The sequence below is a fragment of the Phacochoerus africanus genome, chromosome 9, assembly GCF_016906955.1.
Source record: "Phacochoerus africanus isolate WHEZ1 chromosome 9, ROS_Pafr_v1, whole genome shotgun sequence".
Lineage (NCBI taxonomy): Eukaryota > Metazoa > Chordata > Mammalia > Artiodactyla > Suidae > Phacochoerus > Phacochoerus africanus.
The window spans coordinates 79,645,655-79,660,915 of record NC_062552.1 but is presented as its reverse complement, the minus strand read 5'-3'; the positions used below and the strand labels follow the sequence as shown (position 1 = coordinate 79,660,915).

Here is a 15,261-nt window from a genome sequence, read left to right as displayed (position 1 = left end):
AGCAAGAGCTCTGATTAGAACCCTAGCCTGGAAATCTCCATATGCCAAGGGTGTGGCCCTAAAAGGACAAAAGACCAAAAAAAAAAAAAAATTAAAACAGAATTTCAGGAGTTAAGACAGAGGTAGGTGAAGACAAAAAAAGGGAATGGAAAGCAATGGTTATTAGTGTTTGAAAGATGAAAGGTGACTTGGTGGTTTGTGACTTCTTTGGTGACTGACATAAAAACAAGAGAAAGGGCATGAAGAGATTAGTTCTGGTGGTTGTGACATGGAGGAATGTGTACCTGGGACCCCCTCAAACCTGATGATGGAAGTGCATGGGTTCCAGAGCTGCAGATCCCAAGGCTACCTGCATGGTCAGCCAGGATGCTCCTCTAACCCCTGCCTCCTTACTCACCACCCCATTAACAAGAATTTATCCAGTGCCAACTATGTTCCTCAACACAAGTCGATCACTAACACATAAAACCAAAAATATTTTTATTACAGAGTCATCTTGAGGTTCAAATGATGGGAGAGGGGCGTCCACAGTCTTGCTAGGGTCTTATGTCAGGATGAGGTTAAGGCCCAGGGTCCCTGGGGCTCCACTTAGGGCGCTATCTACTTGATCCTGTTCACCTTGTCAGTCCCTCCAGGTCACTTCTACTTCATCTGTCCGATACCTGTGAAAAAATGGGAAAAACTTGGTGGACAGTTATCCTTAGCACCTCATACTCTTCTCTGACCTCATGATTCTGAATCCTCTTCCCTGCTAATAATGACTCTGGCCTGCTTCCCATACAATCCTGTCTACCTCCTGAAAGGGGTCACTCACCTCTGTGTGACTCCAGATTCACTGAGGGGGGTCCTATGTCCAGCCTGAAACATCTCCCAGCCAGCCTGGGCTATCATGGCTCCATTGTCAATGCAGAATCTGGGACAGAAAAAAAAAGGTATGATATTCATGATCTAAGGGTGGAAAAATCACAGTAACTGGAGGAAAAAAAGAAAGAAAGGGAAAGAGCCTTTACCTCTCATCTGTGGCAAAAAGCCGGGCTCCGCGTTCCTGGCACATTGTCTCCATCATTTCCTGTAACCTAATATTACCTACAAAGAGGCAGGGGTAGGGTTAGCTTAGTTTCAGCCATTTCTCCAGTTTAGCCATACACTTCATGTGCACTGACTTAGGAAAATGAAGTAGGGGTTCTAGGAGGAAAGGCTGGGACGCATAGAAGAGACAGAACTAGTAATTTCTCCAAACTTTTAAGGATTTAGAATATCAGGAAGAAGATGCACGTGCCCCAAAATAGGAAAGAGCACAGTTCAAGGATACATACAACCCACTCCTCCTACGATGAGGGCCTCCTGGGAACCGCAATGTGCCATGGCCCGCTCTGTGATCTCTACCAGCATTGCAAACACAGTTTCCTGGGGGGGAGGGGGGGGGGGCAGACAAGGTGGAAACATCAGAGGTGATCTCGGCTTAGTTCTGTCTACTACAAAAGAGCTTCTCCAGCTCCAACTTTCTGTCCCAGTGTTTTACTCCATTACCTGCAAGGAGAAACATAGATCCTCAGGAGTACACTCGCCTGTGGCCAGCATCCGCTGGGCTACATCCTATAGTTAAAGGGGAAAACAGATAAAACAATGAACATTGGTTTTGGGATGACATGGGAGCAAAAAATTAGTGCACTTGGGGAGTGCGTATTAGTGTACATCATGGTGCAGTAGAAATGAAGCCAACTAGTATCCATGAGGATTTGGCTTCGATCCCTGGCCTCACTCAGGGGGGTGGGGATCCATTGTTGCCGTAAGCTATGGTGCAGGTTGAAGACACAGCTTGGATCCCAAGTTGCTGTGGCTGTGGCACAGGCCAGGAGCTATAGCTCTGATTTGACCCCTAGCCTGGGAACTTCCATATGCCACAGGTGTGGCCCTAAAATGCTAAAAAAAAAAAAAAAAAAAACCAAAAAAACAGTGCACTTGGAGGATCACTGTGTTCCACCACAACTCCACTTACTAGTACATCCCATAAGACACCTTGCCCTTCACTGGCACTGAGCTATAAAACCAGCAACATTCTTTCTAGAGTCAATAATTATGAATGTCTGCTCTGGCAACTCCCCCACCAACCTTGGTTATTTTCTCTCCACAGCACCTGTCACCACTTGACCCTTTTTATACTATTATATTCCCCCTTTCTTTCTTTCATTCATTTTTGTTTTTGTTTATCTCCCCACCACAAGAATGCAAGCTCCAAGCAAGCAGAGATTTTTGCTTTATCTTGTACCACCACTGCCTCAAACAGTGCCTGGCACACAGAATATGTTCAATAAATATTTGCTACCTGAATTTATTCAGGATCTAACATGGGTCAGCACCATGCTATATGCAGAAAATACAATGGTGAGCAAAACACATACGTTTCGTTAAAAAGCATCACAGTGCGCATCTCCTCACCTCTCCCACACTCACCTCAATGAAAGACAAGATCCCCGAGAATGAGACGTCCATGCCCTTTACAGTGTATGGCAGCTCAACTAGCTTCTTGCCTCTAAGTGGGAGTGAGTATATGAGGCACTAAGCCTATAGTCAGCTGGCTGCTTGCCCTCCAAAGCCCTCCCAAACCTCGTTAATACATAACAGGGAAATCCGTGACACCCCGCCAGTCAGCCTCCTTCTACCTTATTCCCCTTACCGCTTTGCCATTTGTTCAATGTTGTAGCCTGGACTTGGGTCATTGGAAATCTAGCACAAGGAAAAACAGGAGGAAGTAAGATATCTAGGAATCGTAAGAAGCTGGTTTACTACTTTCTCCCGCCTCTTCCCTGGCTCCCCAGAAATTCATTCACATCTTATGTTCTCGGTAACTCCAATGGCTCACCTTCAGGACTCGAGCAAAACGATCCAGACAATTACCCACAGCAATATCGATGGTTTCCCCAAAGATGCGGTAACGATGTTCTGAATATGCAATCACCTAAGGGTGATGAGGATGTCCATGAAACCTCAAGTCTGTAAAGAGGAGTATTTGGCTTTGGGGAAGAACATAGCAGAGGATCAACATGGACACTAGAGCTTCCAATAAGCAAAGGAAAAAAGTACTTTCCTAAACCCTTGATGGTACTTTTTTCTAGCTCTTAGATCTGAGAAGCCTATATACTACAAAGATTCCCAGAGCAGATTCCTAACCTACAGAAGGTAGTCCAGGTCAGGGCAGAAGCAAGCTGTCACTTTAGACACACTTTTCTAGCTTGGAGGTTCCTGATAAGTCTTTTAAAAGCAGGCTAGACAGTGTGGACTAGAGAACAGGCTTTCCTTCTTGGAGGCGGGAATAATGTAGAATAAAGTTCTACATTATTCTACTAGGGCAGTGGTATTAGGGAACAAGAGGTAGAGTTAAAAAAAAAAAAAAAGAGTTCCCATTGTAGCTCAGTAGTTAACGCATCTGACTAGGAACCATGAAGTTGCGAGGCTGCTCAGTGGGTTAAGGATCTGGCATTGCTGTGAGCTGTGGTGTAGGTCACAGATGTGGCTCGGATCCTACATTGCTATGGCTCTGGTGCAGGCCGGTGGCTACAGCTCTGATTAAACCCTTAGCCTGGGAACCTCCATATATGCTGTAGGTTCAACCCCAGAAAATGCAAAAAGACAAAAAACAAACAAACAAAAACAAACAAAAAAACCCAAATCCCATATTGGTTCAGACTAATGGCCCACCCAACTCAGCACTGGCAGTCAGTTTATGACCATTCTTCATATGTGACCAACTTCTAACAGAAAGAGTATTTACCACCCACTGATATAAATGTCTGTACTTCTGAGAGTCAGCACTTCCTAAGGATAAGTCTCTTTCCCCTTCTGGTGCTGCTACAGATTTTTCTTCCATTCTGATATAGATTTTACCCTATTGTCAAAGGCTGGTGACAAACAGAGAAAGAAAAAAATTCTGCCTTTCTGTTTCTGTCATCCACTCCTCCCAACCCAATCATCCGTTTTTTTATAACAAAGCAGGCTTCAAAAGGGAAGAGGAAAAGAAAACTCCATCACTACTCCCTCTATTAACTCCTGTAAGCTTCCATTGTACTTTCCACACCCCAAGTCCCTAACCTTGTATGACATCCTTCAGGCCTCAACCAGTTACTTGCCTTCTACTCGTTAAAGTTCCCAAATCATTTTCATGGGAATGTATGCTCTATCTCTGATAACTACTTCACAAAGTGAAGTTTCAGAACATAACCCTTTCATAAGCTGGGGACAATGACCATTTCCGGCAATAATCTCATCAGGTGTTATGTGGAAAAAGAAGGCTAGAATTCTCCAATCCCAAAAAGATCTTGTGGGGTATCCCAAACAACTCTGGACTCACCTATAAACTTAAAATATCTTCTAACATTCATACAATGTTTTTTAACATTATTTCTATTTTCACATGCTTAGAGTAAAAATTCCTATATGCTTACCACCAGTAACTAATAAAACAAACATGCAGTTATCATAAAGAAACATATGGGATAGTGCCCCTTAGTTTTAATTGCTAAGGTTTATAGGAAAAAAAGCTTCAAAATAATGAAAACTCTTTCATTATTTTAAATACTTCCATCCTTACCGTTCTCTCCTTTTCTAAATTGGAAATTACTCATCTCTACATAACCATACACATAAAAGTCAGCTAATATTCTAATCACAATGCCCAAATATGAAGTATTACAAACTCTGCTGTGGGTTTTCTAGTGTATCACATTTTAGATTCAGATGAGCCCAGCTTTGCTGCTGCGGTTCCCATCACTCAGGTAGAATGTGAAAGTTGTTGGTACATACAGTGCCTTAGAAATTAAGAAGGAATGGTGGAGCTTTTGTGCTGTAGTCCTGAGTGGTTGCTGTCACAAAACCTGGGAAGGGGGTGCTGCTCCTGGCTGGACATCATGAAAATACTGATGATAGCATCTCAGACTAACCCTACAGCCATGCTCCGGTGGTTGTAACTGACTGCTATCCTTACAAAGTGATATCCACCACAGACAAGAAGAAAATCACCAAGAGATCAAAGATAAAGTCTTTTGTGAGAGTTCATAACTATAATCAACTCATCTCCACCAGGTCTTCTGTGGATACTCCCTTGGAAAACCTATTGTGTACAATGATGTCTTCAGAGACCCTGCTCTTAAATGCATGGCCCAACAAGACGCCAAGGTTAAGTCTGAGGAAAGACACAAGACCAGCCAGAACAAAAGGTTCTTCCAGAACCTTTCTACAACACGTGGTTTTAGACGTGTTTCATTTCAATCTTTAAAAATAACCAAAAACCTCTAAAGAAAAAAAAAAAGAAGGAATAATGAAGTACTCTAAATACCTGTGTATTTCCTCCACTGACATACAGCACAGTTGGGCTGGTGGCTCCAGTGATGAGGCGGCCCATCTCAATGTGGCCTATGCAATGGTTAACACCCACCAATGGCTTATTCCACAACTGGGCAATAGTACGAGCCACAACAGCCACAGAAACCAATGGGGCACCCATACCAGGACCTAGGGAGATAAAAATGGGAGTTAGAATCCAATAGGGATCAGGATAAACAGAATTGGGAGGAAAGAAGGAGGTGTGAGAGGTGGGGTGGGGTGGTGGCAGTAGCAGAGATGGTGGCAGTAATAGAGGCTGCAGCCTATTTTGACCATGCTAGGCTCCAGGTATATCCTTCTTTTGTTGACCACTCTCCCAGCCATACCTTTAGTATACGCAATGCAATCAATATCTTGTGAAGTTAATCCAGCCTCTGTTAGTGCCTCCTGCAGCAGGTCCAGGATAACAGCTCTGTGGTGCCTGGCAGTATCACCTGGAAGGAATCCTAGAAGATGGACATAAGTCAGAAATCATGGGGTCCTTCTACAGAAAGGTAGGTAGAAGTCAAAAACAGACATTTTAGTAGGGTAGGAAGAGTCTCTTTCACTTTCCTCAAGTATCCTGTCTTCTATGTTTTCAGATAGTTTTTCCAGCCTGTTCAGCTAGACTTATAGCTCTCAGAAATGCCCTCCTTCATACCCAACTCCTACTTAGCCTTTAGTACTCAATTCAAGTGATGCCTACCTCATATGTTTTGGTGATCTTGTGACCCTACAAGCCTGTGCATGATCACATCACTGTATTAACACACTACATGTAACATAGTAATCACAGCATTACTATTATTCGTAATTTTCCCAGTTTAACCACAATTATCTCAAAGCACTAGCTACTTTATTTTTGTACACTTGGTGCCAAAATGCCTAGAAGAGTGAGTGTTAAACACACGTATATATTTGGAGTTCCCACCGTGGCGCAGTGGTTAACGATCTGACTAGGAACCATGAGGTCTTGGGTTTGATCCCTGGCCTTGCTGAGTGGGTTAAGGATCCGGTGTTGCCGTGAGCTGTGGTGTAGGTCGCAGATGTGGCTTGGATCCTGCATTGCTGTAGCTCTGGCATAGGCCGGTGGATGCAGCTCCAATTGGACCCCTAGCCTGGGAACTTCCATATGCTGCAGGAAGCGGCCCTAGAAAAGACCAAAAAACAAAAAACAAACAAAAACATACATATATATTTCAAATAAGCAATCTGTCACAACATCACCCGACTTTCAGAGAGACTTTTCAGGTATATGCAAACCTCCCATGTATGCAGGTGTTTGGGGGGAGGTTATGCAAGACACAACATAACTTACAAATAACATTTCTAAAAGTGGTAATGGGGAGTTCCCATCCTGGCTCAGTGGTTAAGAATCCCACTAGGAACCATGAGGTTGCGGGTTCCCCGGCCTTGCTCAGTGGGTTAAGGATCCGGCGTTGCAATGAGCAGTGGTGTAGGCTGCAGACCTGGCTGGGATCCCGCCTTGCTGTGGCTCTCGCATAGGCCGGCAGCAACAGCTCCGATTGGACCCCTAGCCTGGGAACCTCCATATGCCACGGAAGCGGCCCCAGAAAAGGCAAAAAAAAGGAAAGAAAAAAAAGTTAAAAGTGGTAATGTGTCTGGTGTTTTAATTCTCAAGTACACAAAGAAACATATTATCATTCCCTTTTAAGAATAAGGAAAAGAAGTCCAAAACCAAAGACTGAATATTGAAATGCAAGCCAGTTCTGGTACTTAAGCTGGGAATCTTTACATTATTTCTCATTCTACAATATTTTGATTGCATCTACGTTATACTGTTTATTACACCGTAGTGTAAGTTCTGCTTTTATGTCCAGCTCCACAGCAGGATTATACATCTATTTTTGTATTCAGCAGCCAGTTCACAACTGGCACATAAAAGGTGCTCAATAAAGGCTGAACGAACTCAGAAGATCCAGATCCAAGCGTCTGTGACTCCTCAAACCATCAGCCTTGTAATGCTAATACTGTCACACAATCTCAGAGTCGGATCAAAAATTGAGGGGACAATGCGCTCCACGCCCTGCTTCACTAACGTTCAGGAAGATGGACGGTGACGGAGAAGCTCGCCGCAAATGACAAGTTTCCTACTAGCGTACCTGTACCCGGAGGCGTGACGTAAGTGCGCCGAGGGTTCGCCAGCACGGTGCCATCCCGCACCACTCCCACGCCAATCTTGTTGGCGCTGCCTTCAAAACCCAACACCGCCGGCATGGCCGAGCCTGGGAGGAAACGCCGGCAGGGTTCCTAGCTACTACTGGAGCCGGAGAGCCTTCACCAATCCGTGCTGGAATGCAGAAACCAGGTCTCAAAGGAAGAAAACGAGCTCGCGGCTACCAACCGCGCACCAGGACACCAAACAAGTCCCGCGTTTAGCGCGCGGGCCCGCCCCTCGCGTCAAGACCCCCTTGAGGGCCTGTTCTCTTAATTGCCAGGGACCTTGAGCCGGCATCTGCTCGTTAAATTCCTATCTGCTTCTCTGCCTCTCTCCCATGGTCCAACCCAGCCTTCTCCACTGATTTTGTTCCCTCCTGCACAGCTTTGGGATCTCCGGTCGGGGCGGCAGTAGGAGTCAAGAATCTGGCACATCGATAAACAGCCCGAGAACGGAGAGCTGGGGCCCTCAGTGCCCTGGAGACACAGAGAACTGAGGCAAGGCTGAGCTTTCGGGCACGTGGCACCAACAAACCAATCATACGCCTTCCTTCGCCTCCAGACACGCATCTCAGATCACGTGACCACACCAGTTACCACGTGGGGACACAGCGTGTTCCATTCTTTGTGCTAGGGTGAGGAGGAGCTTGACTGGACTCAAGCAGGTCAGTTACAGAGGTGCTCTTCTTTTACCCATCATAGGGGCTTCCCTGGACGTCTGATCGGCAAGCCTGAGTCAGGATTCTTAATTAAGTCCCTGGATTGTCCTGAGGCCCAATATCGTAAGGAGGGTACAAGGCAGTATGAAATGATCTAGTCTTGAGGGTGAGGGGCCGAAAGGCGGACATTGCATGGAGGCGGGGAAAGAATTCGGAGATAACGTGGTTTGAAGGGCGGGACCTGGTGCGGGGGCGCTCTAGAGAAGAGTCTTTCCCCAGCCCTAGCAGGTTTCACGACTTTTTTGCGTCTGTAGGCAACGCGGTAGAAACACTGCTTCGGTGGGCGACGTGGAACTGCTACAGAAGGGCGTTTATTACAGTGATGCCGAAACGTGGGAAAAAAGCCGCGGTGGCAGAAGACGGGGATGAGCCCAAGTCTGGTAAGAGAGTGAAATGGGCCCCCTCTTCGTTTAAGCGGCGGTGGAGATCTCCGTAATTCCCTTGATGAACGGGAAGTACAGACCATTTGATTCATTTTTGAAGTTTGTGAAGAAGTCGCGGCAACTGCAGGTTCTCAGTAACTGTATATTTAACTCCGGATCAAAGTTAAAATACCGCCAACGTTTATCACCATGTATTACTTATTTTATAGAGCCAGAAGCCAAGAAGAGTAAGGCGGGAGCAAAGAAAACCGAAAAAGAGTCAGCAGGTGAGGGGGCAGTCCTGTATGAGGACCCCCCAGATCAGAAAACCTCACCCAGTGGCAAATCAGCCACACTCAAAATCTGCTCCTGGAATGTGGATGGGCTTCGAGCTTGGATTAAGAAAAAAGGTTTAGATGTAAGTGGAATGAAGGGAAGGGTAGAAGCCGATTTTGGGGTTTAATTACCTTCTCCTATTTCTGTCCCCAGCACTTAGGTTTAATTCTGTCGGTAGTTTTCTTATGGGAGAGGTACAAGGTTTTCACCAAGTCATACTACTTATATTTCTTAAATGTCATTAGGACAGTTCTACTGTCATTGTCTTAATGTCATCTCTTCCATAACTAAGGCTTAGAAAACCTCAGCTAGCTCTCCAGTGCCTATAAGGGAAAAAAACAAACTTTTCAGTGTTGTATATAACACTTTCTTGCCTCCCTGCCACTTATGCAGTTAATAACTGTTTAAATATTGTGACTTAAATTCCTTATACAGAGACTGTGTCTTACCTGTGTACCTCTAGTACTTAGCACAGATTCTTCAGTAAATCTTCTGAATTGATAATACCTTTCATTTTGCTCACAGTGGGTAAAGGAAGAAGCCCCAGATATCCTGTGCCTCCAAGAGACCAAATGTTCAGAGAACAAACTGCCAGCTGAACTTCAAGAGCTGTCTGGACTACCCCATCAGTACTGGTCAGCTCCTTCTGACAAGGAAGGGTACAGTGGTGTGGGCCTGCTCTCCCGCCAGTGCCCACTCAAAGTCTCCTATGGCATTGGTGAGACCTTGTTGATTTCTAAAGCCCAAGCTCTTCTAAACCAATTGTTTGTATCCTTTCCAGCCCCAGTTCTTCATTCCTTTGTTCTCTGCTGTGCCTTTTTTTAAGCTCCTTTTTTGCTAATTGTTTTATCATCTCTGTAGGTGAGGAGGAACATGATCAGGAAGGCCGAGTGATTGTGGCTGAATTTGATGCATTTGTGCTGGTGACAGCCTATGTACCCAATGCAGGCCGAGGTCTGGTACGCCTGGAGTACCGCCAGCGCTGGGATGAAGCCTTTCGCAAATTCCTGAAGGGTCTGGCCTCCCACAAGCCCCTTGTGCTCTGTGGGGACCTTAATGTGGCTCATGAAGAAATTGACCTTCGCAACCCAAAGGGAAACAAAAAGAATGCTGGCTTCACTCCACAGGAGCGTCAAGGCTTTGGGGAATTGCTGCAGGCTGTGCCACTGGCTGACAGTTTCCGGCACCTCTACCCAAACACGGCGTATGCCTACACCTTTTGGACCTACATGATGAATGCGCGATCTAAAAATGTTGGATGGCGGCTTGATTATTTTTTGTTGTCTCACTCTCTGTTGCCTGCATTGTGTGACAGCAAGATCCGTTCCAAGGCTCTGGGTAGTGACCACTGTCCCATTACTCTATACCTAGCACTGTGACCTTTCCCCAAATCAGTTTGAGCCTGGGATATAAGCCAATCAAACTAGCTTTAAACTTCTTACGCCCAAACTTCTTTAAAAACTGCTCTCTAGAGAAATCTGCACTGTATTTTCCTTCTCAACTGCAGCTTTTAACCAGGCTTCTAGTAACAGATGTAGGTTTCCTTTAAGCCCAAGGATTTTTGTGTGTGTTGGGATGTCTTTTTTTTTTTTTTTAATATTAAAAACTACTGATGAGTTCCTTTGAAATGCCCATGTGAAAATAAAGAGCCATAGTTTCAGCATTGCTGTCTTTGTATTCTACCCCTTTGTGGGGCTACAAATTCCCTTCATGTTTTCATACACACAGATTTAACAACTGGAAAAAGACAGTCATGACCTTATTTATTTACAAGCACAGGATGAGTCCCTAACCTCTCCCATGACAGAGCAACCCTACCCAGCCCAGTTAAATACTTCAACTGGGGGGTAAGGCTGAAAGGAAGAATAATGGGAAATTCAGGACCAGGGGACCATACCCCACATTAAATAGTTATATACATCAGTTCCTGTGGTTCTGTACAGAGCAGCGGCTGACCCCACCCCCAAAGGACACATAATGGGGGGAGAGGAGACTGAGGGTGCTGAGACCAGAGCCAGCCCCTGGTGAAGTGCAATAGCAGCAGCAAGGTCCTAATGGTGCACACAAGGGAGGGAGACCCCCCCAGGGCTACCCACCCCCACCCTGCCCTGGAATGTGTAAGGGACAGGAATGGCTCTCAGGGAGCATATAGGAAGGACAAGGCTAAGAACCATCTTTTAGGACCCAGGTTTAGGGGCAACATTTCACCTACTTCACCCTAAACACGGCAACTGTTGGAGAGAAGCAGATGGCCAGTAGTGGTCTTACCTACTCCTCCAAACCTAGGCCTGGCTCCTTCCTACCTCTCCCCAGGGAAAAGAAAGGCAGCTGCTTGGCTCCCCGATAGAAGCCCAGGGAGCCTTTTACCACTGCTCCCTTTATAGTGTCACTGTCCCCACCAGGGAGGGGACAGGCACAGTCTGTAGGTCGTCGTGGGGCTCAGGAGAAGTTCTGGACAGGGTGGCTGACCTTCATACAGGCCCAATAGAGGGCCCGGCCCAAACACAGCACAGCCAACAGGATGACAAATGCCCAGGCTGCATAGATGCCTCCATATCGCCGTGCATGTTTCCATGTGCCAAACTGATTATGAAGAAAAAGAAAAATGGGGTTACTGTTGATCTCTCGACACTTAACAGAGGCCCTAGTAACAGTAATACAAAACTCAAGCTTCAGTCTCTCTCCAATACCCACTGTGGCCACCTTTAAGGAACCCTTTTTTTTTTTTTCTTTTTAGGGCCGTACTTGCAGCATATGGAGGTTCTCAGGCTAGGGGTCCAATTGGAGCTGCAGCTGCCAGCCTACACCACAGCCATAGCAATGGGGGATCCAAGCCACGTCTTCAACCTATACCACAGCTCACGGCAATGCCAGACCCTTAACCCACTGAGCAAGGCCAGGGATCGAACCAGCAACCTCATGGGTGCTAGTCGGGTTTGTTAACCACTGAGCCACTACGGGTACTCCTAGGGGCCTTTGAAAAGGCCCAGTTGTTCAGCTCCCTTCTGGTAGGCAGGAATATACTCAAACAATCCCAGACATCAGTCAGTTTTTCTTCACGTCTGACAACTGAGCCGGGTTTCCTAATAGTAACTCAATCTCCATTATTCTATCCTCTGCATAAAGAAAATAGCTCTTTTACTCCTATAGTAACAATGAAGACTATGAATTTCATCTACACATTTAAAAAAAGACAAAGCAACCAAAAACCCTTTTGTTTCACTTTTTTTGAGGGTAGCCATTTCCCCAATCTTAGCCTATGGAGATGAGGCTGCAGAATGAAAGAAGCTGGATCAAAGTTACTCACAGCAAGGCCAGTGGCAGTGACTGCCAAGAGTAAGCCAAGCAAGAAGCAGCAGATACATCTCTTTCGTGGATATCTGCGCCCAATAGATGACCTGTGGGGAGGCAAATAGAAATGCATGCTTACAATGGCCCTGTAGCTTTTAGTCTATACATCATCGGATCAGCAGCTCAACCATGCCACTCTCTAATCACTCACACTTTCCTGCAGTGAGGGCAACGGGCCAAGGTTCGGTCTGTGAACTCTGTCCACTATGGAGAAAGAAAAAGGGAGAAATCAATTAATAGTAGAAGCAGGGCCATCTTCAAAGAGGGCCCTGAGGCAGTGGTGAGTGGGGAAGGGATCCTCATAGAACAGACTTTTTCAGGATTATCATAACTCAGTAATATATTCATGACTACCACTCCCCTCACCACACCCGCCCCCCCAGGGCTGCCCAATACCTCTCCTCACCAGAAACGTATTCTTGCAATGTCCACAGATGACCCTGACACCCACAGGTTGTGGTTCTGGACTCAGAGGTCCTGGATGCACAGGCCCCAGGTTGATGATCCTTTTGCTATACAGGAGAAAAAGACTACGTTTTACAAGTTTTTAATCTTAAGGATCCCCACATTGTTCCTCCTTCACATCCCCCACTCCTTGCCTTTCTATATTGCTCTACTTCTCTGTACATTTAAGATACTTTGCACCCTCCGGAGTTCCCATAGTGGCTCAGCTGTTAACAAACCTGACTAGCATCCATGAGGACGGGGGTTTGATCCCTGGCCTTGCTCAGTGGGTTAAGGATCAGGCGTTGCCATGAGCTGTGGTGTACATCGCAGTCATGGCTCAGATCTGGCACTGCTGTGGCTTTGGCGTAGGCCAGCAGCTGTAGCTCTGATTAGACCCCTAGCCTGGGAACCTCCATATGTTGTGGGTACGGCCCTAAAGAGACCAAAAAAAAAAAAAAATACTTTGCCCCCCCAGCCTTTCCCCAGAGAACCCTTAAGGAAGAACACCACTTAAACTTCAGAGGTATCTAACTTCCCTTTAACCCTAGGATAATTCACCCAGTCTCTGAGACTCTTTGACTTCCTGAAGTACACCACTTTTATCCCAATCTTTTTATTGAAAGATGAGAAAGATGGCTGCCACAGACTATTGCTTTTTTTTTTTTTTTTTCCGCTTTTTTAGGGCTGCACTTGCAACACATTGAAGTTCCCAGGCTAGGGGTCGAATCAGAGCTGCAGCTGCTGGCCTCTGCCACAGCCACAGCCATGCCAAATCCAGGCTGAATCTGTGACCTACACCACAGCTCACAGCAACACTGGATCCTTGACCTACTGAGCGAGGCCAGGGATTGAACCCATAGTCAGGTTTGTTAATCATGGAGCCACGAAGGGAACTCTCAGATGCTACATTCTAGAGGGACAACAGTCCTTAGCTTTTTCTCCATCTAAATAAAAACCAGGCTCCCTCACCTTTATGTTCTCTATAAACTTTCATCCATTTTTGGCTTTCCAATTTTCCCCACTGATGCCCTTCCCCAAACTACGCCTCTCACCAGTAAGGCCGAGGGCAGGCAATCCGCTGGGAAGTCACTTTGCAGATAAGGAGACAGTTGCAGGGGCAACGAACATATTTTTTCCCAGGGGGTGCATTCTTGATTGGCTAGAGAATAATGGGGACATCAGTAAGCAAACTTCTAATCCCAATCCCTTCCAGTTCTTTCAAAAACACCTTCTGAGAAAAGATCAGAGAGATAAAGTCTTAGCCAGGACAGACAAATGAAAAGCATATAACATGAGATGTGCAAATGAAAACTAGGCTTAAGTATCCAGGATAGGTATGAAGGTGAGGGATGGCCAACATTAGCTTTAGTGAGTGGCTTCTGGGGAAATGGCTGTTTGAGACTCCTGGAACTGAAACCTGGGTTTCATGAAAGCACTTGGCTAACGCCTGAATGTCAGGGTCTAGAATCAAGGGATCAGAAAGAGGATCCAAGAAACAGGGCCCATTTCACAGGTATGTATAACTCACAGTGGCTTCATTGCAGACGCCACATTTGACTACATGCTGATGCATCTTGCCTTCCACGTTGATGAGAGACTGGCAGACTCGGCAGGTGATCATGGGAGCACTCCCACTGTCCGGGCTGGTCAGAGGTGAATAGGGGGGTGGGTCCTCCCCAGGCAACACAGCTGGGTGTCCCTCGGGGAACGGGGGAAATGCTGGAGAGGAAGTAAAAAGATGGGCTGGCATCACTTGCAGACATCCCCACGAGGTAAGGCAACTCATTCTGGTCCTCAACCCTTCTGACCAAGCTCAGCGGGATTCTCATAATCAGTGCTTCGATCACATCCCTCAGAACCCCCTTCGGTTCCTAAGGTCCGGTAGCGATTGTGGAGAAAGGAAACCTCATCCAGTCACAGGTGCAACAGCTCCGCACCTGGCACTTGGGCCCCGCCTCCGCCCTCGGACCCGCCCCCTCCGCCTCTCTGTAGAGTACCCCCGGGAACACCTCGGACCCGCCCCGGCTTACCCTGGGGCGGGGCATGTTTACCCGCTCCGTACGGTGGTGCGGAGGGGGTCAGGCCTCCCCCAGGCCCAGCCCCACTCCCGCCCGGCCCTACTAGTCCGTTGCCGCCGGCGCCACCATCGATAGGCTCGGAGAGCAGCGGAGATCGCTCTCCATCTGCAGCCATGGCCGCCACCGCCGTCTCCCACTTCGGCCAGGGACCTGGCTCCCTTCGCCGCTGCTGTAGCCGCAGCCACCACCGCCGCCGCTACCGGGTCCCCAGGGCGCCTGCGCGCCGCGCGCCCCGCTCGCCCCGCAACCAGTGGCCTGCCCCGCCCCGCTCCGCCCCGCCGCACGTGATAGGCTATGCCCGCCCCCGCCGTGCTGTTATTTGCGGAGATAAACCAATTTCTGGTCCGGCGAAGGCAGCTCTTATTTTCCATTGGGCAGCATCGCGCTAACATCAACTGTCACATGACCTTCAGGAAGCAGCTAGGCAAGCAA

At 47.1% G+C, this 15,261-nt stretch overlaps 3 protein-coding genes across 5 annotated transcripts; 1 reads left to right on the top strand and 2 right to left on the bottom strand.

Moving 5' to 3' along the window:
* Positions 1 to 463: 463 nt before the first annotated feature.
* On the bottom strand, positions 464 to 8,020 carry OSGEP (O-sialoglycoprotein endopeptidase). The gene is made up of 11 exons (XM_047794988.1): positions 7,482 to 8,020; positions 5,706 to 5,825; positions 5,333 to 5,508; positions 2,864 to 2,959; positions 2,678 to 2,727; positions 2,455 to 2,533; positions 1,531 to 1,596; positions 1,317 to 1,407; positions 1,011 to 1,086; positions 815 to 913; positions 464 to 662 (listed from the first exon to the last, which is right to left on the bottom strand). Exons 1-11 carry the CDS (start codon positions 7,594 to 7,596, stop codon positions 623 to 625), a joined length of 1,008 nt encoding a protein of 335 aa, XP_047650944.1. The 5' UTR covers positions 7,597 to 8,020; the 3' UTR covers positions 464 to 622.
* A 95-nt stretch (positions 8,021 to 8,115) lies between these two features.
* Positions 8,116 to 10,616, top strand: APEX1 (apurinic/apyrimidinic endodeoxyribonuclease 1). Of its 2 annotated transcripts, none has more exons than XM_047794989.1 (5): positions 8,116 to 8,201; positions 8,510 to 8,635; positions 8,848 to 9,035; positions 9,479 to 9,671; positions 9,815 to 10,616. In XM_047794989.1, exons 2-5 carry the CDS (start codon positions 8,578 to 8,580, stop codon positions 10,330 to 10,332), a joined length of 957 nt encoding a protein of 318 aa, XP_047650945.1. In that variant the 5' UTR covers positions 8,116 to 8,201; positions 8,510 to 8,577; the 3' UTR covers positions 10,333 to 10,616. The 2 variants fall into 2 exon arrangements, with proteins under 2 accessions (XP_047650945.1, XP_047650946.1); XM_047794990.1 differs by lacking the exon at positions 8,116 to 8,201 and adding an exon at positions 8,212 to 8,318.
* An 83-nt stretch (positions 10,617 to 10,699) lies between these two features.
* Positions 10,700 to 15,213, bottom strand: PIP4P1 (phosphatidylinositol-4,5-bisphosphate 4-phosphatase 1). 2 transcript variants are annotated; one of them, XM_047794992.1, is made up of 7 exons: positions 14,803 to 15,213; positions 14,280 to 14,470; positions 13,804 to 13,910; positions 12,711 to 12,816; positions 12,456 to 12,508; positions 12,261 to 12,351; positions 10,700 to 11,536 (listed from the first exon to the last, which is right to left on the bottom strand). In XM_047794992.1, exons 1-7 carry the CDS (start codon positions 14,942 to 14,944, stop codon positions 11,393 to 11,395), a joined length of 834 nt encoding a protein of 277 aa, XP_047650948.1. In that variant the 5' UTR covers positions 14,945 to 15,213; the 3' UTR covers positions 10,700 to 11,392. The 2 variants fall into 2 exon arrangements, with proteins under 2 accessions (XP_047650948.1, XP_047650947.1); XM_047794991.1 differs by having other exon boundaries at positions 14,782 to 15,080.
* Between the last annotated feature and the right edge of the window lie 48 nt (positions 15,214 to 15,261).

Bases quoted from the DNA above. Each gene is read 5' to 3' on its own strand.
- OSGEP (XM_047794988.1), bottom strand. From the start codon at position 7,596: ATGCCGGCGGTGTTGGGTTTTGAAGGCAGCGCCAACAAGATTGGCGTG. The intron at 1,408-1,530 runs GTAATGGAGTAA...CCTCCCCCCCAG, and splicing joins ATCTATGTTTCTCCTTGCAG to GAAACTGTGTTTGCAATGCT. The intron at 914-1,010 runs GTAAAGGCTCTT...TTTCTGTCCCAG, and splicing joins CTTTTTGCCACAGATGAGAG to ATTCTGCATTGACAATGGAG.
- APEX1 (XM_047794989.1), top strand. From the start codon at position 8,578: ATGCCGAAACGTGGGAAAAAAGCCGCGGTGGCAGAAGACGGGGATGAG. The intron at 8,636-8,847 runs GTAAGAGAGTGA...CTTATTTTATAG, and splicing joins CGGGGATGAGCCCAAGTCTG to AGCCAGAAGCCAAGAAGAGT. The intron at 9,672-9,814 runs GTGAGACCTTGT...TCATCTCTGTAG, and splicing joins CAAAGTCTCCTATGGCATTG to GTGAGGAGGAACATGATCAG.
- PIP4P1 (XM_047794991.1), bottom strand. From the start codon at position 14,944: ATGGCTGCAGATGGAGAGCGATCTCCGCTGCTCTCCGAGCCTATCGAT. The intron at 14,471-14,781 runs GTAAGCCGGGGC...CTTCCTCTCCAG, and splicing joins TAAACATGCCCCGCCCCAGG to CATTTCCCCCGTTCCCCGAG. The intron at 12,817-13,803 runs GTGAGAGGCGTA...TCTCCTGTATAG, and splicing joins GCCTGCCCTCGGCCTTACTG to CAAAAGGATCATCAACCTGG.